Here is a 25,561-nt window from a genome sequence, read left to right on the forward strand (position 1 = left end):
GTGTGTGCATCCGTGCGTATTCTTGTCATTATAACTTCCTGTCTGCTGAGAGAGGAAGCAGACTCACCAGACTGTGAGAGACACGGGACGGGTATGGTGAAACTGCAGAGGGTATATTGTACATTTATGTTTAAGAATGTTTGTGTGTGTGTGTGCGCGTGTGTGTATGCAAAAAGTTTTTGTGTGGTCGTGACAGAGAGAGAAGGAAGAATATTTGAGCTTACGTAAATGCAAATTTTGAGTGTCTGTCTCAAGATGTGTGAAAGCAGCAGTGAGTAGGAAAGTGCTGGATCCCGAGTGTGAGTCCATTTCTTCGCCCCGTGGTTCGCACCATCCTGAACCCACTGCCCTCTCATAGTGATGAAGGCTGATGGCTGTGAAATTACTGTGAAGCACTTTGGTGTCTTTTATGCGCGCCTCTTCGGCAACTGAGATGGATGGGATTTCTCTTCTCCAGAGAACTGCCGTCCTGCAGAGGAGCAGCCAGTGGGGTCAGAAGGAACTGTCAACAAAACTCAAAGACAGTCAGCGTGGTATGACCTGACATTTCCTCCTAAAACCGCTGGGTAATCTGATGAGATGGCCCAGGAGTCAACAGTATTAATGGAAAGAGGGGAAAAAAGTAAGAGTAGAACTGTAGAGGGGGGAAAAAATGTCTGACTTAAAGCCTTTAAACACCGTCAGAAAGCAAAATTTGAGAAAACAATGGAGGCATTTGGAGAAAACCAACTATAATAAGCGAGAGTGTAAGTGGGTGAAAAGTAGTGTGAATGAACAGGACATTCAGTAACTGCTTTTCAGTATCTTGTGCCGTCTTTTTGTTTTCAATGTCTGTTTGTAAGAGCTGCTTTTTTGGACCCCCCCCCCGGATCATTCAAACAACATGCTGTCTGACTTTGTCTTTGGGGGTGGTTTACAGTCGTTCCCAGAAGCAACAGCTGAAGGCGGGTTGAAAAGCAGCCTGTCAAACACAGGGACAGAATTGTTGCCACCGATAGTTGTAAATCAAATAGGACAAAGACAGCTTAGGGCTTCAAACCTCTCCTTATCTTTTATCTGTGCTGCTGCTCAATCGCAGTACAAACTTTTAGATATTTTGGTGCAACATCTCCCTCACCAAGCTATCATACATGCCAAGAAGGAAGCTGTAAAACGGGTCTAAAAAGGGGAGGAAAGTCTTGTGAATGTGTAAAATGCACAAACATCTGTGGGGAGAAATAATCAGCTTGTTCTACTTCTAAATTTGTGCCTCTTCTTCGCTCTATGAGAGGGCTTCGGCTTTTCTGATCATGTGAACGGCAGCAGTGACAGAAGCAGTGGTGTTCTCTTGAACCCAGGTTGTGTTTTGCAGCTTCTTTGCCTTTCCCACCCCTGAGCTCTATTTATTTATACACCCACTCACGTGGCAACACCCAGCACGCTAATTACCACTTATTCCCTACTGAAAATCATAACTTGTAACTCAGCGTTTGAAAAGCCACACTTAAAATCCACGTTCCATTTTTAGCGATGCGGCTTTTGCTCTTGGTTCACAACCTTTTTTTCTTCTTCTGCCATATCACCATAAAAACAAAGAGGAGGAATAAATGTGGATTTTGGGATAGAAAAATACTCCTGCAGGAGAATTCACATGTGGCTTTTCCCTCGTCTCTTTTCTCTTCGTATTTATTTGTTTGCAAATTAGGTCTCAGAGGAGCTTTTGTCTTCTTCTGCTGTCTTATTAGACTCATAAGGCCTTCCCCTCAGAGGCCTCGGCCAGGCTTAGCTGCTCCCAGGCATATGGCAGCAATAGAGTGCCATTAAAAAAAGAAGGCAGCACACACACATAAATGCTTCACATCAGATGTCACCGCTTGTCAAGAGAAGAGTGACCTTTAACAGTAATATCTGTTCAGTCTCTTTCTATCACACTCCTCAGTTCACTGTTTCCAGCTTTCTCTCATTCTTTGTTCCTCCTATAGATAAAAAATAAACTACACACTGGGTCATCTCTACGTCTGGTTTCACACACCAACCAACTCTTTCTATCGGAGCACATAAGAAATTGAAGAGCCCAGATGGTTAAAAGAAGCTTTGTGTTGGATTTTCACATCCAGTGAACTTCTGCTTTTAGAAAATAAATCTGTTCTAAATGATTTAAGGTGGTTGAATGACTTTTGACAGCACAGTGCTTGGATTCAAAATATTAGATAAACACATCGCAATGTAAAGGCATTTCAGACAGCAGGAGCAAATGGCCAGCATGGCTCTTTAGTTTTTATTATAGGCTTTGATTGTATTTGCATTTTTCCTCTTCTAATCACTGCATTGTCTTGGAGTGAACCGTGGCTAAACAGATTTTATGTAGTGGGATTTACCGCTGCAGAAGCCTCGAGTGTTTCTGCACAACTTATATGATACAGTTTGGGTTTTTGTAAACTCTTTTGCCATGAAAATGATTGAAAACCATAATTAGTCACATTTAATTAAGAATATCTGCCATATGACTCAGTGACAGTAGAGTAGAAATAGATCTAAAAATATCTGATGTTAATAGGATGGCTTGGTGCCTAGTGATTGCTTAGAGGTTAAGAGTGTAAGATCCTCAACCACCGGTTGACCACTTTAGCAACCTGTCTCCAAACGGTTGCAGTCCAACTTCAACCGGATGCGGTCAGACAGCTGGACGAAGGTTCGTAAATGATTGTCATATGTTTTTATAAACGCACACAGATTCCTAAGACAGACTAATACAGATTTATTGCAATATGCTGTGAAATTATTCAATAGACTTGACTGGTTGCCAGTCAATACTGGTTGTATTCTGGTTATATTCCTATATAATCACACACACAGGTTACCAAGCAGCTAGACTGGACCGCATTCGATAGAAGACTGATAACAGACTGACTCGTCTTATTGCATTTCTGTCACCATCTTGATGCGACAAAGTTGCTTGCAGATGGTAATGGACTGCAAATGATCACAAACCTGGTCGCTGTCTATGACGCAACTCTTTTAAAGAAAACCTGATTGCACATGGTCGCATTAATTTCAGTCTCCTGTCACTATTTACCATAAATAACTCTACTCTTGAAAGCAGCTCGGTGTCTTGTGGGTTAAATGGACTGACTGTTTTGCCTTTTGTTGCCTCACTGCATGGATGCTCATGATCACACACAGTGGATGAATCTACTTCGTGTCACTTTCTTTAGAAAGAAAAAAAAAAACCAATAAAAAAAGTTATTATAGTGCGAGGGAATAAAAATAACCTCCAAACTAGCCAGACTAACTCTGATCATCAGATGGTGTCATTAACGTGTATTTTCGTCAAGATGAAAGAGTAATGAGCTGAGCAGATGAAGGGGAACTGCTCACAGGTCGTGCCATGAAAAAATAAATGTGCAGTGATGATGTAGGTCACTCTGTGAGATTAATGTCACTGCTCTGTGTTAGATTGCCGTGATAATGTCGGGCCAAGACGAAAGAGAATTGGTAAACTTCTGATGATTTGCTCTCACAGACATAAAAGGATGAACTTTTTTACCAGCCACTAAAAGCTGCCCGAGGCTTATTACCTATCCCTGCTTTCAAATGCTTTATAAACCATTAGGTGTGATATAAGACCAGTGATATGACAAGCGATTTAGCCGTCCATTAAAGGCATGTAGACTTTAATGTGTCCTGGATTTGCTTGTTCTTTTTTCCCCCCTGGATTTCTTTTTATTTAATAGTAAGGCTCTGTGATATTTGACGTTAAACACAAACTCTACTTAAAAAAGAAAAAGGAAAATTTTGGCTCTTTTGTTTTTCTACTCAGGACTAACTACTAACCCAGAACATGAGGTTGTTTACTCACATGTTCAGTTAAGCCAGGGATGACCTGTGACATCTGTGGAGTAAGCCGGTCAGCCGGTGTCGTGCATCATGTGCTGAAACACAGGTCACTAAAAGGGTGAGCGGTCTGTTAGGACACGGGCGTTGCATGTATCCCTCAACAGTTACTGCTCTGTCCTGACGTCTGTTTGATATGCTTGAGTTGCTTCATCGTAACCAATAATGTGAAAATCTGTGAATAAGTGTCTCTGTTGTGCGATATTTGTGTCTAATATTTGCTTATTTAGTGGACAGAAAAATAATTACTGCCAACTTCTGTCTATTTTCTGTTTTATGATTTTATATTAGGTGGACTCTTTGATCAGTTCGGTAGATAGGAAGCCTTATTATGAAACAGTCACTTTGTGTTTGCTTTAAAGTTATAGTCCTAAAGGATAATAATTCATCTTGATGCAATAGAACGGTGTTGGCTGCGCTGTGAGACTTTTAATTAGTCATCACACGGTTAAATCTGTCAAGCAAAACTTCTGCATTCACTTCATCTAATCTGCATCATAAAGGTCCATATGGCACTTTTATGCTTTGTTCATTTATTCATTGACTGAGACGAGGTTTTTTTTTTTTTGTTTTTTTTTTTTAAACTATCCCTGCATCTTTGAAAATATGCTACTTTACTCGAGGCTAAATCAAGGCTCTTTCATCATTGGCTCTTTCCATCCCCCCCCCCCTTCCTTTTTGCCTCTTCATCCTCATAATCGTTGATTTTATGTGACATTGGAGTGGTTGATTACTCAAGTGGGATCTGGCATTTCATTGCTACGAGCAGAGCTGCGACAATGAGGCGTAGCCTTGCGAGGGTGGCATCTATCAAATGCTCCTGTGATTAGGAGGACTAGTTTCATTCGCCTGACTTCAGTGGATTCTAAAAAGCTGAATTTCTTTTTTCTTTTTTTAACATCTGAACTGCAGGAGTGTTGAAATTTTGGATGTATTTTCCTCCTCCTTTTCTTTCCTGGTTGGCCTTTTGTGGTTAGGGTGGTTTCTCAGGCTACCTGCAGGTTAACAAAACTCTGATCTTTCTCTTATCGTTGTCATTATCTTTTGCTGCCCTTGTCTTTCTCTTTCCCTTGGATTTGTCTTCTTCGACTCGTCAGACGGAGCTCCTCGGGCATTGTGTGCTAGGGAGAGCAGCAACAGTGGCACTGCTGTCTCCTCTCTGTTCATGTGCCTCAGCCTGGGTGAAGCTTTCGGGCAGGGGGGGCTGAATCATCTTGGTCATGTGACATAATTTGGAATTCACAATGCTTGATGCAGAAGTAGGAACAACATTATGGTGCTGGACACATCAATGAGGCTGTGCCGAGGATGAACGTCTGTGATATGGTGTCAGGAATTGGTCCAGTCAGAAGGGAAGGATGCACTGGAGCGAGGAATTATCTGAATTTTGGCTTGTTTGGTCTCGTGTTCGGACACTGTGTAACTGCTGCACAACAACAAAGGGTTATTGATTGGAACTGACCACTGAGTACCTCTGCTACATTGTGCCTCTTACTTTCACTACAGCACGCTTCTCTTCTGTTCACTTGGATTTCTTTCTCATGTGTGCACCTTTTTGCAAACTTGCATGCAAAATTAAATTATTATACGTGGAATTACATATTACATCATTGTTCTTTCCTATTTTAGACACATCTTAGCTGAACCGTGGTTATTAAGCGGTAGGCTGCCAATGGGCTCGCTAAGATCTCCCTCCTCTTCCCTCTTTCACATCAGTCAATTCTCTCGGGAGATCCCCAACTCTCAAGTTAACTCTTATTTCCATGGTAACTGAGGCAGGCAGAGAGGGCCACGCAGCCTTGGCCCCAAGCTACTCAGCTGCAAAGGCACAAATTTTGCATCATCACTGCTGCAGCTCCGTGGCATAGCATGCAAGAGGCCGTCGGATGTGGTTGTGGCAACTAGGTTAACTTGACCTTAAGTACATCTGGCGTGGGTGGACTAAAACCGTAGACAACACACGTTTGAGATTTATTGAAAGGAAAAGCTCACAGGCCACTTTTTTAGGTACACCTGGCTAACACCTAGTTTTGGCTTCAGAACTGCTGTAATTCTTTGCGGCATAGATCAATAAATGTGCTGGAAAACATTCCTCAGAGATTTTGGTTCACATTGACATGATGGCATCACACAGTTGCTGTAGATTTGTCAGCTGTACATCAATCTCCTCTGCCACTTTGGCCATTTGAGTGTAGTACTTGTCATGTTCAAGAAACTACTTTGATGTGATGAGAGTTTTTTTTTCTGTTTTTTTTTTTGACATAGTATGTTATGCTGCCGGATGCAGCCATCAAAAGATGTGCACACTGTGTTCATAGAGCGATGGACATGGTCAGCAACAATACTCAGCTCGGCTGTGGCATTTAAACGATGCTAAGGGGCACAAGGTGTGCCAAGAAAATATCCCCCACCCCATCACACCACCGGCACCAGGCTGAACTGCTGATAGAAGACGGGCTGGATGGTTTCATGTTGTTTACACAAAATTCTGATGGTACCATCTGAATGTCGCAGCAGAAATTGAGACTCGTCACACCAGGAGATGTTTTCTATTCTTCTTTTGTCCGATCGTTGTGAGCCTGTGCAAATTGTGCCCCCAGTTTCCTGTTGTTAAGCTGGTGTGGTCTTTTGCTGCCGTCGCCCACCTGCTTCAACTCTTTGCTCTTCTGCCTTGGTTGTAACAACCGGTGATTAGAATTACTGTTGCTTTCCTCTTAGCTCTAAGCGCTCTCCTCTGAACAATTCTCCTCTCGTCTGACATCAACAAAGCATTTCCACGACTGCCGTTCACTGGATATTTTCTCTTTTTTTCAGATCTTTTCTCTGTAAACACACAGATGGGTGTGTGCAAAATCCCAGTAGATCAGCAGTTTTGGAAATTCTCAGACCAGCCTGTTTGGCATCAGCCATCACGCCACGTTCAAAGTCACTTAAATTACCTTCCTGTCATATTCAGATGCTCGGTTTGGTCTTCAGCAGGTCGTCTTGACCACGTCTGCAAGCCTGCAGGCATTGACTTGGCTGATTAGATATTTGTGTTAATGATCAGATGAACTGCTGTTTCATCATAGCCACGGTGTTACAGGTTTGGAAAGTGCACATGTGCTGTTGAGTGATAGTGTTGTTAGATCAGAATATTTTAGTCTGATATTAAAGAGTTGGAATAGCACTGCTGGCGTTGTATTTGCTGAAGCCATCTTAATGGAAATATACCAGGAGATAACAGGAAGCACAGCTGGAAGAAAAATAGGGAAAATAAACATTTTAGGATCCTAAATGGTGAAATTGGAACAGAGCTCCAAATAAATCCAACAGCAGGATTGCATCTTATCAGTGGCTGTGATTGAAGCCCACCTGCCTGCACGGTGGCTCGCTGAAGGCGTTTAAGCATCAATGTGGATCGAGGTTGATCCACCGTTGCCAATCCCCCGAGTGCTTGTTCAGCATCCCGCTGCTCCCTCGCTTCTTCTGAGCCACCTCATAATATCTTAGGTTGTCTCTCCACATGCCCACCTTCACAGTGAGTGAACAGCCCCCCACCATAAATCCTTCAATAGGATTCTGGATTATCCAACAAGGATTAGACCGCAACAAATCAAAAAGGGGCAGCCACATTAACAACACTTAGACCGATAATGTTAAATCCCAGAAACATCTTGAATAGCTTCTTAATTGCACGTGCTGAAAGTCGGAGGATGTTATCCATGCAGAAGGTAAAGCCTGATGTGTTTTTGAATCTAGACAGTATTTCACGTTTTTAAAAATTAAGCTAAATACATTTTGAAAGGTTTCAAGGAACACAGCCCACCGTCATGCCGTCTATATGAGGTATTACCGAAGCCATAAATCCAAACAGGAGAAATGGAGCTGAGCTGCGATGAGTAAATGGCAACCGCTGCAGCTGTTTACAGCCTGAGGATGTGCCAATCAATACAGAGAAGAAGCCTCAGATATCCTCAGTGGAACAATAATCGTCAAGTGCCAAGTGTAACATTGGAAGTAAAATCAACTCTTGAGAATTGACTAATTCTTTTCTTGTAGTAAAAAGTTGGCATTTGAACCACTCAGTTCATTTCCAGGCTAGCTAGATGTTTGTGGGCCCTACCCTTATGAAAAGAGGTGGAGGAATGAGAAATTAAAAGGTTGATGATGCAAACCGATAATTAAGTCTCATCATCCATAAGGCTGGGAAGCCGTTAAGTTATTGATAACTCATCTGCATGACTGAAGTCTGTGTTAAAATGAAACCAGTAATGAGACCGTATCTCATTTTGGACAATCTTGTGTAGGCTAAGAAAATGTTTAGACGAGTGCACGAGGGAGTGAACGTCTTTGTAGGTCATCCATCCTCTCCTGCTCGAGAGAAAGTGGAGCTGGGAAGTGTCAGTTTAAGCAATGGCACATGTGAAGTGTTATGAATAAACTTTAAACAATGTCTAGGTAAAGCACAGCAGCTATGGATAAAAAACAGAGCGCGTGACAATTACAATTAGTGTGTGTAGATTTTTTTTCTTTTCTTGTGTGTGTCATAAAGTCATCAGACCGTCGCATGTTTATCATATGAATTTGTGACCTCCACGTGTAGAATTTTTCTCATTTATGGCAGTGTGTTTGCAGGAATGGTTGAGTAGAACTGAGTAGCAGTTGCTACCAATGTGGTGGTTTAGGGCAGCTTGGCTTGAGGTTGGGGATCTATCTGGAGAGGGGGATCAGTTGAAATGTTCTGGAAGCTTTTTAAATGATTGTGCCTCTCTCCCATCTGTCTCTGCACTGGATGTGATGTGACTCACGATGAAGCCTCGTTTGGTTGGTTTTCTCGGTACATCATATGAGCTCTCACGGAGAAAGCGATTATTATGATTATCGTAGTTTAATCCTCTACTTTCGCCCACATACCTGTAGATCTGTTATAGAATAACACAGCTTCCCCTCCTCCAGCTTTTTAAAAATTTTTAAGGCCTTTATTCCTGACAAGGATGGTGGAGAAAAAGACAGGAAGTGTGTGATAGAGAGCAGCAATACTTGACGTATACATTGACCTATACCACAGGTTTTGGCGAAACCATTAACTTGTCATTTGGTGCTTTCATTTCCAAAATGTAACTCAAAGAGCATGCTAATTCTTCAAAATAAGAAGGTGAAGATGTTTAAACATCAGTGCTGTGATTGTCTGCTGATGTTAGCAATTTGCTAAAGTACAGCGTTAAAGGGCAACAGTGATGCCTGTAAACCTTCATTTATGTGGACAAACACACGAATGGGGCAAAAGCTTATTGGGTTGTGTGTAATAAAAGCATCTCTTTCCCTTTTATCTTTGACTGTCTTCAGACTTAAAAGGCAGCCCGACTCTTGGCATTATCATATTAAAATGAGCTGAAAAGCGTCAGCTATTTGAAACAGTGCTTATGGACTTGGAGTTAATCTGATCACCTGTTTGCCTAGATGTGGACTTGATTTCATTATGTTTTTAGACATTTTTATAGCTCCAGCTAACATTTGCTAACCACAGGATGGGAGTGGGATTAAATTCTGGGTTCATCATGTTAGTGGACCACCTGAAGGATTTGTCTGTTAATCACATTATCGCATGCCTGTATTTGTTCAGCTTTTGAGTGCATTCAGTGCAGTGTTTCCAAAACCAAAACTTGAGGTCAGTGGAGAATGATCTGTTTATTCTGCTCCAGCTTTAGTTTGCTCACCGAAACCCTGCGAGCACCTTCTGCATCCCAATCCACAGTTTGTTTGGTCTTTCTGTTGCTTTCCCCGCGGTGCTATCTAACTACATCTGTTAAGGCAGCGTAACATACAATTAAAGTCGCTTTATAGCTCATCATGTGGAGGATAATTATAACACACAGCGGAATGCTAATTATATTAATGATCTTCTTTCCTAACGTCCTAGTAAAACCAATGTCATTTAGCTGCTACTTATGGACGTGCAGAGTGGCCTACTTTTCTGCACAGCTGACAGGAAGACAGAAACGGCTACCTGGCTGCCTGAATGCCTGTGTTTGGAAAGTAACTGTTCATTTGCTGCACTGACATCGTTTGGGGCTATTTGGTTGCATTAAGATAAAAAATATCTAATTTGTAAGAAATGATTCACTCTGGTGAGCATGTGCAATGCATCAGCCCCTTTTTCCATTCTCATTTTTAATGCAGCAAAGAAATGATTGAAATGGGGTGGTTGCAAAAGCCTAACGTAGCTTATCAGCCGATCTCTAAAATGCTCCAAAAGACACCGCGTAATTGCAGCTTTTTAGCAGTTAGCTAATGTTTATCATGACTTGAAATGTTTTCATGTTTTCTGTTAATTCAACTGAAAATGATTCATCAAGATGCACGTTAGCTGAGAAGCCGTAGTCACATTAGCCGATGAATGCTCCACTACGTTCATCTGATATGTCCTGACTTTTTGTATCCATAATTTGCAGCTCGGCTTATAAATGGGTTCTTTGAGCCTTTTTTACTGAAATGCAGCAGCGCAGCTGAGGTGAGCGAATCAAAACAGTAAACTGAAGATCTGAAAGAAACTACACAACTTACTAAGTAAAGCCCCTTTCAGGCGTGATGCATGATACATGCTATAACTAACTTTATTGATCTTTTTAAATAACGCCATTCAGACCCGGGCCACAGTGACATGCACAGCCATGATATTGGTGTTTGTCTCATAATGTACTATTCAGTCTCAGTTGTCTTAAAACATAGTGAAACGTTTTCCAATGTTTTAAAATAATCACTTAAAGTTGTCAGATGAATGGAATGTAAAGCACGCCTGAATGTGTATTTATATTTCACTTTTTACATTTAAGTTAAAACACATTTGCAAACAAATAAAGGGCCGAAATGCAAAAGTATAGAAAACATTGTATCAAACAAAATCCAGTCTAATCATTCGGCCGCTTTTTAAGGCGCCCACATATCTTAGTCCAGGGAGAGAAAGTTCCAAAGTTTAGAAGCCACATCCTTCAAAAGATAATCTCCTTTTGACTTGAGCCTGGAGTGAAGAACAAAAAAACAGACCCGACATCAGATTTTGGCCCGTGATAAAGGGCTGCAGTATTTATTTTTTCTTCTTCTGATTCTTTTTTTGTCATGGCTACTGCCTAAAAAATGAAAAGCTCTCAATGTGATGATGAATTTTGAACTGCATCCTGAAACTGGTGGCAGACCCACGTAAAGAAATGTACGTTTGTGTTACATATGAAAGTTTGGAGCTTGTGAGGGATGAAATAAACCGCTGAGATGAAAACTTAAAGCCTAGCTCCAAGATGTTTACAGAGAGTAGAGTGAAACTCGAGGCAGCTGTAACATTTCACAATTCTCTGGGTTCATCACTAGAAGCGATGTTTCACATACAAGTAGTGAAATCATAAATTGTTTATAGCGAGTGTATCGATTCTAAGTTGTTTGTATACATATGTTAAGATAACTGAAGATGGTTGTTTTGGTGGTTGGTTATTCAGATGGATGGTTGTAATTTATTTATTTCATTTGATTTATTTTGTTATTTTTTTATTTAAAAGAAAATCAAGCTGGGCATAAGTGCTTACATATTTGGTTTGGCTATGTGTTTGATTAGGATTACTCGTCTAAATCAGTGCAGGAAGAGGCAAAAAATGTCAAAGTTAAGCTTTTTTGGGAGGGGGCAGGGGATATGCTTATTTTGCACGGGAAATGGGGAAGTGGCCCGCATTACTGGATGCTATTTCCTTAAAAAAATCTGAGAAGTTTCCCATCCATTATTTTTTTAAGTTTTAGCAAAAAATACATTTTGTTCATTTTAAATTTTATTGGAAAAATGTCATTTTTTGTTAATGGAGCTTCAAGAACCCCCTCGTGGTTTTTAATCTGAATCATTTTATAATGTTTTACAGGAATACCAGCCTAGCATTTTATATATTAGAACCGGCTTCCCCTCATATCACAGTTTTAGGGGCTGTGAGATGGTGGGTATATTGGATAAAGCACTCTAATAGGTATCAGTGTGGTTTAAGAGATACTGTGGCAGCTATTATTGCAGCACAACAAATATTTGTCTCTTTAATATAAAAAGGGACACACTGGAAAGAAAATCAATTGTCCATGAGGGATAATCTCAGACCTGTACCTCAAGCAGGCTCGATCCTCACTTTACTGGTGATTCCCTCTTATCAGTGAGCAATGGGTGTGAGATATGACCAGACTGACTGGATTGGTGGCAGTCAGGATCATCAGATAAACCCTTAAAGTAAGAATATCCATTCTAATAACTGTTCTTCTTTTGTTCTTTGAAAGACATTAAAATAAAAGATAAGAGCATCTGTGCATCCGTTAACTTAGCAGTGATCTACAGAGTTTTGTGACCTGAAACAAGTAGGGTCTTAAAATGAACCCAGAATGATCTACATCTGTATAGCTGCATTAAGGGAAGGCTGTTCAGTAGATTCAGCATGCAATGAAATGATCAATGAGAACTCTGTATATTCAGATGAAAGTGCACAAACCTGGTGTGTAGAGACATGTATTTAAAATTTAATCTCAAAACTCCACACAGTGTTTAGAAATGACTGCTTGTTTTTGCATGAATGTTTAAAGGTAGCCATTTATTGCTTTAACAAACACAAAAAATTTCAATACAGCTGCAAATGTAAAACTGAAATATGCTGCTGTATTGGAAAACTGTACAGTTGGTGCTGTAAACTGTGCAGTTTTAAATAGGTCTGTGTTGAAAAAGAGGTTTTCTACAGGATAATTGACGAAGAAGAAGAATGAACTGGACATTTTTTCCAAGTATTTTATGAATTACTGGTCTATCAGTTGTGAAACATGACTTTTAAAAGTGGCAAATAAAGTTTCAGAGCTCAAGTTGTCATCGAAAATCTCTTCTTTTATCTGATCAACGGTTCAAAATGTTTCAGTTTTCAAATTATATATGACTAAGGGAAACCCGTGCACCAGTCTTTTTCTGATATTTGTTAAATGTTAACAGTTGTTTTTCTGTCAGTCGACTTTCTGCATTACTTTGACTATTATTCAAACAGCACCAACTGTCCGCTCTGTTGGCAGCTCTGTGAAAGCACCCCGTGGTAGACCTGTTGCTAAATGCTTTTATCACCTTAGTGAAATGTTCACAATAACAGTGCAAACACATTTTAGCACGTTGATTCGCTAACCAGCCATAAAAAAAATTGCACACTCACTAGTTTTGCTTTATTTGTTCAAAACGTCTTGCACCAAATTTACCATACGGTCCATCCTGTGGCACACCTGCCAGGTCTGAACGTCATGGAAATCCACCTAAGACTTCTTAAGAAAACCACAAATGTGGATCTTATGATGATGTTAAAGTGAAAGGTCCTTGAGAGGTATTCTTTAGTGATAACCCCAATTTCACAGATATCCGCCCAAGACTCTGATCTGTGAAATATGTTCTTTGTTTGAAAAGAATAATTGAAGAAACGCCTCAAAAAGTAACTGTTTATTGATAATAACTTTGATTTTAAACAATTAAATACCAGTATCATGTAATGTCACATACAGTATAACGTATTGCACACTATACTCTACACCTACAGGAACTGCTCTGACATTGAAACCCATGCTACGAAGCTCCTGGTGCACAGATTTTGTGCTGATGTTAATTCCAGATGAGGTTTTGGAGTGCTGCTGTCATTGAGTCCAGCAGAGTGTTGCCACTTATATGCACTGTGCACCCACTCTGTGAGACCCCTCTCTGTTGCCATGGTTCTTAATTGTTTCCACATGTACAGCTTATCCAAGCTGACTTGTTGCAATGGTGACGTCCTTTTACAGCATCACACTTGAAGTCAGTGAGCTCAGCGAAAAACAAGCTTTAGCTTTCACAAATGTTTGTAACGCCGAAGTGCATGGCCAGGTGCTTGGCTTTATACACCTGTGACGATGGGAATGAAAAAATAACTGAAGAGGTGTGGCCCAATAGTTTTGTCTATAAAGTCTATTTTTAACTATAAACTAAGGGTGACTACCATGTATTTATAATAACCATGATACATAAAAAATAAATATAGATGTTATGTTGTTAATTCACATATCATTGCAGATAGTAGCAGTGGTAAGTGAACTGGTTACTTACCACTGCTTACCAGTTTGTTTACACCACTGTGCTATTTTCATATCATGAAAGCCCTCCTCTAAAGGAAGGAGTCTGGTTCTATGTGTGTGGCCACCTTACACTTAGTGGGTGTATTGCTGTGGAAGGAATTCGAGCATTGAGTGAGAATTTGTTTGCATGAGCAGTCCTCATATGATGGTTTGCGCTCACCCTTTGCAATGGTATGCTCTTAATGTTGAAGTCCTGCGTGAGCCTTTATCATCAGAAGGTGTTGGCCGGTGTTTTTGAACAGGCACGGCGGTAATATGTATGTGTATTATGCACAGTGGAGTACTTAGGGCTTTAGTTCAGGCGTAGCCGGCTCATTTATTCCATCTCCTGTAGACCAGTGAGCCTTGTGATCTTTGCTGACTTGCTGTGTATTATTATCAGTGCATTATTATCATCTCGAAATCACCTACTGGAACTACTCCTTCAAAATGTTATTTTGCTAGCTTTAGGCAGTAAAGAGGAGTTATAGCTCTAATAAGAGAAGACCTGGAAAGCTATAGAGTCCTTTTGGTCCTGTAGATATCTCATAGTTTACTTCACAGCACGCGTCTTTGTGTGGAAATATCTTCTTATCAATAATCTGTGTTCAGGAAAGTTAGGACCTAAATAACTGGTGTAGGATTTTTTTCCATCTCCCACACACACACACACACACACACACACACACACACACACACTGTACTTGATGATAACAGGAAGGAAGGGTGGGTTTCTGTTCCTGCACCGTTATTTGTTGATGTATCTTTTATCTTTGGGGAAGCATCTCGTCCAACTCCGTCTACTCCCTCAGTGGGAATTTATGGGACCCACCCAGGAAGACGTGCCTGGGATTTGTGTTAGTGGATTGTGCGGTATGCAGATAATTGCCATGGTGATTCCTGAATGTAATGGATTGCTTTTTAAAGATTTTTCTGTTTGTGTGTTTGCTCCGTCCCACAGGGTACTGGTACAGACTGATAGGAATCACATTCATGGGTTGTCGCCAACTCAATTTTACTTTCTGCGCTTTTCTTTCCCTCCTGTGAATCTTTTGGTACTCCAGAATCTGTCTGTATAACTTATGACTGCATTTTACCCCTTATGCCCTCACTCTACGGTTTATATGTCAGGTATCCTCTGAAATTCCCCTTTCCCTTTGTCATAAAACGGCTGTGCCATCAGTGAGATAAGTCCATGTGCTGCTGATCAAAAGTAGAGCAGCCATCTCAGTGTTCCAGTGTGATAATATGGTATATTCTTACATTTTTATCACTCGTGCTCTTGTATGTTGAGCATTATAAGGCCAGCTGATTGGTATATGGATATGATGATGTGGTTCTTTCTAGAAATAAGAGAAAGATCTGCCTGTATAGTTAGATTATTGCAACTTCTTTCAGACAGAAAACGTCGATCCGAGTGTGAGATTTTTGAATAAAAGCCAGCTTTCCGTTCATTTATCCAGGTAAAAGTCTTATTGTGATTGAGATCTTTTTTTCAGGAGAGACGTGACCAAACTGTTGAACTTTCTTTTTTCAAGCACAGTCGACTCACGTGTTTGAGTCTTTGCACGAGGGTTAATCTGTCTCTGAGTTAAACCTGTGATCGACTGGTGATCTGTTCAGGGGTCACGACACTGGCTGGATAAGTGGTTAAGAAAATGGATACATTCAGTAACATTCAGGTCCTTTAAACTGCTACAATGTTTTCTGACAATTAGACACAGGAGACGCAAGTTAACTAAAAAGTGAACTTGGAAAGTAAGTCAAGCAGTTCAGTTAAAAACCTGTTGGTTTTTGTTTTTGTTTTGTTTTTTGTTGAAGCTTACTAAAGCTGCTAATTGACTTTTTAACAGAGCTTATAATTTTAATTATAGAGATAAAGTTATGAGGTTTTGGTGTTATTCGTTTTTAGTCCCCTGTGAAAGCTAAAATGCTCACAAAGTTATCTGTTAATTACAGTATGGTAATTAGTTTATGGTGCTAAAAGGGTGTTATTTGTTGTGGGTTTTTTGATGATAATGTTTGCTTTCTGTGTTTTTTTTATTTTAAAAGTGTTTCAGCGATCGATCTTTCAGCTGGTAGGGGGTTTATTTTGAAGTCTCTCGTTATTGCAAATCACGTCACGGAGATTTGACCTCAGTGGAATTTTATTTGAAATGAGACGAGTCAGTCACAACAGCATCACTAAGTCACATATACACAAAACAATATTGATGCAAATAAAATGTAGAAAATTTGATTCATTTCTTTTAAACTACAGCTGCATGTTGTGCTACCTAAAGTGTGGACACGCTCAACGAGAAAATAAAATATGCTCCTGTTTGTTGAGACATTTCTGTTTGTTGTTGTGTCTGTCTCTGATTTTTAGAAGGTCTATGGTCCTATACTTTATACACTCTCTGCCCTTTATATGCTTTATTGAAACTACAGTTTGCATAAATTGTAAAGAATCTGAATTTCATGAGCAATTTAATGAATTCTAACACAAATCGAGTCAGACAGGCCAGACACAACAACATAATATACACATTAAATGATAGCTGAAATAAAATACCAATAGCATGGTTCATAAATATTAAGTGACAACACTCCTCTAGTGGATTGCATCCATTGTTGTCTGACATTTTAGTTTTCCACACCTTATCGTCGCACATCATAACTCCAAAGCATATCCCCCCTGTCACAGACAGAACAATTTTGCATCGATGCAGTTCAGCCTAAAAACTAATGGCACATTACGCTGTCTGATGTGTCTGAGTGTGTCTGCGCTGTCTGCATGCGCATTTGTGGATTTTCACATATTTATAAAATGTATAATTTCCACAGCTATCAGACTTCTGCTGCCGACAAACACTATTATAAAACTGGCACCTTCTGATTGCTTTTCCAGACTTAGACAATGAGAAAGACAATGTGTGTGTCGACAGTATGTTAATGCAGAGGATAACCTGCAAATAAAAAAAGTGAAGGAGAAATGACATGCTCACAATCATTTCTCATGGGCATCGGTAAGGTGTAATTGTTTTTACACACCTATAGATGGAGGTGTAGGTGGACAAATGTTTAATTAACTTATTAAAGAAATTAAAGATTAAAAAGATGTGGGGCTGCCAGGACAACTTCAGCACGCCACGGCATGAATTCAACAAGTATCTGGTGAAGTAGTATTTACAGCAGAATGAGATTGAGGGAGATTAATAGCGGGGTCGGTGAAGAGTGATAGTTGTTGCTCAACATATCGGTAGAATAACATATTTGAGACTTGCCTGAGGAGGTAAATGTATTCTGATTTCCATTAATAGGAAATGAACGGCCAGTTAATGTAGTTTGTAAAGACGGGGCTGATTTATTGGCTTACACACATGCCATTAATGTGTGTGCAAACAGTGGTACCGTGGGACCTTAAGCCTGTGATCTGGTTAGTGTGATCGTCTGTGATGCAAAGCTGCATGAGAGGCACGTGGCTCCAACAAATATTCTGTGAAATGAAACCTTTTTACCTTATGAATATGAAATGTACTATATGAACAAAAGTATTGGGTCACACCTCTTGCCTAAACATGTAATGGCCATATTCAACCAGAAGGCTGGTTATACCAAATCTGTGAGTATTTCCTTGTAGAAAATGCTGAGCACCTCCCAGCTGTACTTTGGGACTAGATTGCAGCTGAACTCTAGCATCCCTGCATGTAAGAGAAGGGGAATAGCTACTTTAAAAAAAAAAAATCAATATTCTTTCATGACCTCCTGAAGTCCTCTCATTACAGCTTTGCACTCATCACACTCAGTCGGTAACTCGTGGGTGTAGTGAAAAAGGGAAATGGACTTGTATTGTGCCTTTTTTCCCCTTTTAGTCGTTCACAAAGTGCTTTACACATTTTGGCTCACACATACTCTCACATAGCACTGGCAACTGATCTTTCATGCAAGGTACTCGTCTACCATCCCGAACAACTTTAGGTTCACTTTCTTGCTCAAGGGCACTTTGGCATGCAGACAGGAGGAGGTGGGTGTTGTGTAGGCAGCCCTCTCTTCCCCATACAGACAATTTAATTTGTAAAATAAGAATCAGGAAAGTGCAAATAAAGTGGATGAGGGTTCTATCCTGAATGCGTTTATATCTTCATCTGTCTTTATATTTTTCTTTCTTTCAGACGTCCTATGACCAAAATAGAGATATTAAAGTGAGTTCGTCGTAAGATTCTCAAATAATCGAATTATTTTAATAGTTTTTGTCTTTGATTGCCTTAGTGGCAATTTCAACTCAGTCTGAAATTAGAAGAGACAGTGGCATGTGTCGGCATTCAGTCGGTGCTTGATTTGTTACTTAGCAGAAATATTTAGCTACGAGGGGGCTGTTATTCTCTGCTGTGGTCGATCACACTGAATCCTCAGGGACTCTAATATGACTAGACACATATTGAGGTACTCCATTTGACATCAGACATTTCATCTCCTTAATATAAAGAAATTGCCTGGAACGGGGGCCATTTTTTAACTTTGTGTGCTTGATGGATGCAATTTATATTCAGCTATAGTCTGCGCACCTAGCCAAATGAAGGACCTTTATATTTTGAAATCCAGGAAAACACAATCCCTCTCTCATTATAAGAAAATAACAGAGGATGCAGCTGCAAAGTGATGTTAGTCCCATAGTTCCTCTGAGGCTTCGTGTTTACAATCCGGTTGTACACTGTAACAACACAGGGCTGCAAATTACAGAGCCCCCATGGCAACATAGGTGGGAAAAGATCAATAACTCATGGCCACAAGCTGGTAAGGTGTGGGCACATGATAACTCAATTGTGGCTACATGACACTGAATCTGTTGTTTACTGCACACTGGACGAGCTCCATGCATGAAGCATAGATACATTTGATTTGGATTGATCTTATTTTTGCGACGCATCATAATATCCCGCAATGTTTGTCACGCTTGTTGCCAGACGATTGCACCATTCACCTTATCGCTAATGTGCTAATCTCCATAAAGCTTTAGTCTGACATATATATTAGCCTTCAGTCTCTAGGCACAGACTTTCAGAGTAAACAAAACTGTATTTATGAACAAAGCTGTCGATTCCACCTCACAACATTTTTCAAATTTATTGCTGAGCAATGTTTAGCGCGGTCAGTAAATAACATTCTACATCTTGTGGTCACCATTTACTTGTGAGTTTCCTGAGCCTTATTAAAAGGCAATAAGCAGGTTTTTGCTTTAACTCATTGTGAAGTAAATGTTATGCGTATATAATAACACATGTTGTTAGACTATATATAGAACCTCCTAAAAAGCCTGGATTGGAGAACCAAAACTGGGAAACTGGATAATGATTTCATTTCCCTGTGAGCTGCTGTTAGCATGGATTCGTAGATCTGCCAAGTTTTTCTAAGCACTCATGGTCACCCCCAGAAATTTCCAATATATGCAAATTATTATTGTTATTTAGTTATTTATTTTTTACAAGTGCTAAATTAAGGACTTGGAGATAAAAGCAGAAGTACTTCACTCACCATCAACCACACAGTCTTAGCTTTATTACATTTGATAGTCATACATGTGCATCTCTTTGTCAGTTGCTACTGTAATGTCTAGCCAACACTCACTTATCTTCTCCTAATGCATTACTAACTTGTGGCCACCCAATAAAATATTAATGCAGAGCAATTATATTTTCCCACCCATGTCACTGGGGAGGAAAATGGAAGAAAACGAGGGAAGTGTTTATGGCGTTTATGGGATGCAGTCAGACTGAGCTTTCACTGTATAACCTTGGTTCAGTTCTCTGAGCACTCAACATTATTTCCTCTCTTAGATTTTGCACAAGTGCGTGATGCTGCAGTAGCTCATTTTCTCTGGTTTGGTTCAGCGTCTTTGGGTTTTAAGAGCAACTCAAGTTGTAGACGTAATGTGACAATGCCAAAAGTGTTCAAAGTAACATATAACAGTTATACTGCCGTGGTGTGGGTGAATATCAAAAGCTTAACTGAGGTCTAATCAATGCAGGTTTTAGGAAGCTGTGTAATAGAAATAGGTTGATAATGGCTGCACTTTAATCATTCTATTTTATTATGGAAAAAGGACTCCCTGAGCCACATTTTACTCAGAGCACAGTGTTCTTCCATTATGACAATCTGCCATTATTTTTAAGCAGTGCTTCAATTAAACCCCCACATAGAGGAAACAACTCAGCCAGTGTGCTTAAATACTGAACCTTCCACTTCCATTTGTATTCAGCTTCTTATCGTGACCTCCCTCTGTAGCGCACTCTGCCTCCCTGCTCTTTATTAGCTGTCACAAAAAAATGCAGGTCATATCATGGGCGTTCGCCTGGGAGCTCGAGCTGTTCTTAACTTTCAGAAGATTTCTGCCAAAAGATGCCAGGCACAGCTCCTCCCGAAGACCCTGCTTTTCATCTGCTGCTCGTTTTTTTTCATGCAAAAGGTTCTTGAAAGGAGCTGAAATATACTCGTGCTCAAAATAAAGAAAAGATGGCGCAATCGAAACCGCATATTGATGTTATAATGAGCAGAGAAGTGAAATATTGACAAAATGTCGATACATTCAGCTAGGCAGGTTTCAATTAGTACTCTGTAGCCCCAACAATACACTTTACAGTTTGAGATGACGGGTTTATTGATTGGTTGGTTGGTTGATTAAGTTTTTTCTTCTCCTCTCACAGAACACACAGACTGTTCTTTATTAATTACTTTACTAGAGTTGAATCTAAATCAGAGGTTATATAGTAAAGGACAATGGACCTGCTCAGTATTGTTTGACATTTTCTGTGGTAAGATACTGGGTATCTCTCCCCATTAGATGACCAGATGTGGAGCAAACAATGTCACAGTTGTCAGCATGGCAGATAAATGTTACCGTGTGAGACGGATAATTCTGCCAATCGGTGTAATTACTTTGATGTTTAAAAGGATAATTGCATTCCTGAATATGAGTGATTGGCATCTTGTTGTGTAAAGTGCTTGAATTCATGACACATTATTTATTTTTTAAACATCTGTGGAAATTGTTGTTACATTTTTAGTGGCCAAGATCAGTTGTTACAGAACAAAAATGCACATCTGAGCATTCACATCAAAATTTGTCAAATGAGAAAAAGGAAAATGTGATTTTAAAATAGCCTTTATAGAGAAAGTGAAGCCTGATTTAGGTCGACAGCTGTACAAAGATTATTGTGAAACGTGCACATGCTGTGTGATGTCACTGTGTACAGAGCCATGATGTGATAATTACCATCTCATATCTCTCTCTCAGCGTTCAGCATCATAATCTGATTCAACTACTCACGAGGTGTCTTTTGTCTGGGAAGATGACAGCCATAACCCCCCCCCCCAGAAAAAAAAAAGCAGGAGCAATTATGACACTCAGAGGAGCCCTACGTGCCACTTCCTGTTCAAGCCCTACGTGCCACTTCCTGTTCAAGCCGGCAGGTTTAGCAATCAGACAGCTGGCACTTGATATGTTGTGAATTGTGGCAGTTTTATCTGTCTGGGAAGACTAACTGTGTAATCCCAGGCACTGTTACATCATCACCATCTTCCGTCACAACAATCCCCACCTCACCCTTCGCCCATTCCTCTGTATTTCCAAGGTCAGTTGAGTAACATCCTGGCTGGGCTGATAATTTGAGAGATTGTCCCTGCAGAGATGCATCACGATTATACTGCAGGATTAATGGATTGTAGATTGATTGGTGATGTCCCCTTAACTAAAAGGTTAAGTTGAAGTGCACCTGCAGCCTCTTCAGCAATTAAGAGGAATTAAGGTATATGAGGTGTTGTCGTGCTTTTAACCTGGATCTGTTAATTTGTTTATTCTCCAAACAGCCGAATAACCACGCAACACACGTGCCTCACAAGCGGCGAAAGAAACAAAAAGATCTTTCAATTCTCAGCCACAAAATGGATTTTAATTATGCAAAAGCAAGGGGATAAATTTATAAAAGGAAGTGCAGTTTTTCAAAGCACTCGAAGACATCCTGGAAGTGTATGTGCAACGTTCAGCTTTATTGATATTCCTTTTCTTCACTTTGCCAACAGTTCGTTACCTGCTGAGGAACAATGTGAGTCCAGACCTCTGCAATGAAGACGGCCTTACAGCTCTGCATCAGGTAAGATTATCTGTCTCCACCTGTCCTTCTTTATGTCCATCTTTGACTTTTCTGATGTGTTTTAACTCTGCCTGTTTTTTTTTTTAAAGAAGATTAAGAACTTGATGTATAATTTGAGTCTCATTTTTTTAATCCAGTTTTTTTTATACTGATTGTTGAATTTCCTGATTAAGACATGCAGAATATGTCAGTATTTTATGAGCATTTTTTAGTCATATACACCCCCAGCTCTAAAAAAGTTGGGATGCTGTGAAAAATAAAGCTATATTTTATTCACGATTGAACATAATAACATATATCAAACATTTAACCTGAGAAAATTGCCCATTTTAGAATAGAATAGAATAGAATTCAACTTTATTGTCATTGCACATGTTACAGGTACAGGGCAACGAACCTGGACAAACATTTTTTAACTGATAAGGTTATTTGGTAACAGATCCAACAGGTTCTATTGTGAATACAATATGGATTTATGAGATTTGCCAGTCATTAAAGTCTGGTTATATTTATTTTTCATGTGAAATCCAAACATGTTTGGAATTCGGTTTATATGCAGCCCTTTTAAAAATATGCACCTCAGTGGAGTATTCCTGTATTTTGTGACAGTCTCTTACCTCTACCACTGAGCTTCAAGAAGCAAAAAAAGGCACCAACTGGGGAGGTGAAAATAATAATTAGGTAGAGGAAATGTTCAGAAAAATGCACCGTTAATCATTTTAATTGGGGCAGCGCTGACATTTACTATTGTTAGACACATAATATGTGTAAAACGTTTTTTAATCTCTTTGTTTTGATCATGTGTTTTTCATTGAACGCTGTAACATCAAGGCTTTTTCTACCTCCACCATCACCATCTCTTTGTTGAAATGTAATGAAATAATTTCCAGAGAAGTTTGCCTGAGTGGGAATTAATGTTTGAGGTTTTCTGACATTGAAAAAATGACTTTTAATAGTCCGGAAATGAGTTAAGTTTTGGGGAAATGAATCATTTTTTGCCGTCGGATATTCATAGAGGATGTGAGGCCTGTTTTCACTTGCTAATGAAAGCTATTACTGACATGATAATCAAAGCTTCCCCCTCAACCAAATCAATTCCGCGTGTCACTTTTCATTTTAAACTTCTCAGTAAACAAAGTCAGCCTTTAAATTTAAAAAATAAACTTTTTTGTACCCCAGTTGTAGGTTTTCTGACATCGCCATTATTCAGTCCCAGCGTCCATCGCTGAGCTGAAAGATTCCTGGAAACATGGGAGCAGGAGAGAACATTTTATTTTGCAGAAAGCTGGATTATTGAAGGAGCAGGATGGCCATAAACTTGCTGGTATAGCTCACTGCATCAGTTTGTTTGTCCCTCCTGAGCTGAAATGTCAATTGCTGAAGCAGCTCGTAGAGTAAACTCTAGATTTTATTTAGGTTTGGATGGCAACTTTATGGGTGAAAAAGCAGTTGTTTACAATGTGGAAGTCATCAAACTTTCTCAACTTTCCCCAAGTGGGGTCACATTTTAATGTAAAATAAAAACAAATCTGACTTCCTGAGTGATGACATTTAAACATTTCAGAAGGCCCGATGCTTATTTATGACTTTGGCTTCCCCTCTGCTCTTTAGCTCCTCGTCCCCCGCTCTTCTCGTTTGTCTCCTTGTGCAATTTCAGTGTACCCCTGACAGTTTATGTCCTCTCTCCTTCTTTAGCTTCTCAGTCTGCTTCAGCTCGAATAGCCGTCCTTTTCTCTCTCTCCTGGTTGTTCACAGCCTAATATCCAGGCTCCTGCTGAGAGGCGGTGAAATGAACAGGGGAAGAGAAAATTGAAGTCCATCAGTCACCAACAGTGTGAATGCTGTTTTTAAAAGTGGTGGGCTGCCAAGAGATCAGATTGACCTTTCAGCTTTGAATGTGTGTGTACCTGGTAATCTGCTATTTGGATGGGTCAGCCAGTGTCTTCAAGATGAGACCTTTTCGTGACTATGAATAGCAACACACATATAGACACACACACGCACACACGCATGCGCTCACACTGTAAAAAATGACAGTCACACAAAGGAAATTCACACAAATGCTCTTCTGTGTTCATTTTGTCATCTTGTTTTTCAGAAGCTTGATTAAGCAGAGACAGAAAACTAGATACTGAAATGGATGTTGGGGAAAGAAATGAGTGTGAGAACACACACATACACACACATACAGACACACACAGACACCCGACAGAAGGTGAGATAAATGAAGGAAGGTAGCAGTGATGTTCTCTAAATGAAGTGTCATACCTGTCCTGGACTGGTCTCGCTTCACTGACTCGAGACATTAATCAGGAGGCGTCCTGCAGGGGGTCACTGTATGTACAATAACACAACTACACACACTGCAGTATTTACTACAGTTTTTTTTGATGAATGCATCCAGATTCCTTTAGCTGGGATGTCTAAAATCAGCGTACATGCATTTGTCTGTTTGCATAAATGTGAGTGGAGCGTGGACACGAAACGCAGCCTCAGTCCTTCATTTTAAGGAAAACTGCTGTATTGGAAGTAGTAGCCTGCCAGTTCAGAGGGCTCACCCTGAAAATATCTGAGGGGGAAAAACTTGCTTTCACTGTTTCTGTCTGTTAACTCATTCACTGCCATTGACGTCTATAGCCGTCAATGGCAGTGAATGAGTCAATGGGTTTAACTCATTCACTGCCAATGGCTGGCATGTGAATGAGAATGTGAATGAGTTAAGTATATGCACATGCACAGTATTACAGTACTGCCATACAGGCAATAACAGTTTTACCCTACAGTGATTTGCAGCATTTAAACATGTTTACTGCTCTTTTATTTCATAAGTTCTGACATCCAGAGTTCAAATTAGCACCCAGCAAACTGCCAAATGTGGGTAAATGTTCCATTTAGTGGATGAGCCTCAGGGGTGTAGCTTCCACTCTGGTGGGTAAATGTTCGTGCCAAAATAATCATGTAATAAAACACAGCGGTGAGAGCCTCTAATGTGTTCTGGTGTCATTTTCAAGCACCCTGCTATAGGGGGTCAAGTGTGACAAGTTTGATGAGGAAGCTTGTCGAGTACAATAGTAAAACATACACTGGGGGAAAATCATTATTTGATCCCCTGCTGAATTTGTATGTTTGCTCACTTACAAAGACATGAAAGGTTTTATGGTGGTTTCATTTTAAGGGACAGAGATAGAATATCAACCAAAACTCCAGAAAAAACACAATTTCAGCTTTTTTTTTTCTTTTTAAAGTTAAAATTTAATCCCAACCAAAACATGGCCTAGTAGTTGGAGAAAGCCTTGTTGGCAAGTGGTAAGACATTTCTTGTCTCATCTCAGCTGGGAGTTTGGCCCACTGCTCTTCTCTAAATTCTCTAAATCTTTTAGGACAGCAGTCCCCGACCCCCGGGCCATAAGACGTTTGGTACCGGGCCGCGAGAGTTGAGGCCCGGGTTAAAA

General features: G+C 40.0%; 1 protein-coding gene across 1 annotated transcript in view; it reads left to right on the forward strand.

Moving 5' to 3' along the window:
- LOC102208916 (protein phosphatase 1 regulatory inhibitor subunit 16B-like) overlaps positions 1 to 23,831 on the forward strand; it is a 61,210-nt gene extending 37,379 nt beyond the window's left edge. The window contains exons 3-4 of the mRNA XM_005740091.1: positions 22,039 to 22,121; positions 23,805 to 23,831. Of these exons, the coding sequence (XP_005740148.1) occupies positions 22,039 to 22,121; positions 23,805 to 23,831 (110 nt within the window). The remainder of the gene's footprint in view (positions 1 to 22,038; positions 22,122 to 23,804) is intronic.
- Positions 23,832 to 25,561: the final 1,730 nt, after the last annotated feature.

Source organism: Pundamilia nyererei, unplaced genomic scaffold (genome assembly GCF_000239375.1).
Source record: "Pundamilia nyererei isolate P.nyererei 1_Seehausen unplaced genomic scaffold, PunNye1.0 scaffold00096, whole genome shotgun sequence".
In the NCBI taxonomy this organism is placed as follows: Eukaryota; Metazoa; Chordata; class Actinopteri; order Cichliformes; family Cichlidae; genus Pundamilia; species Pundamilia nyererei.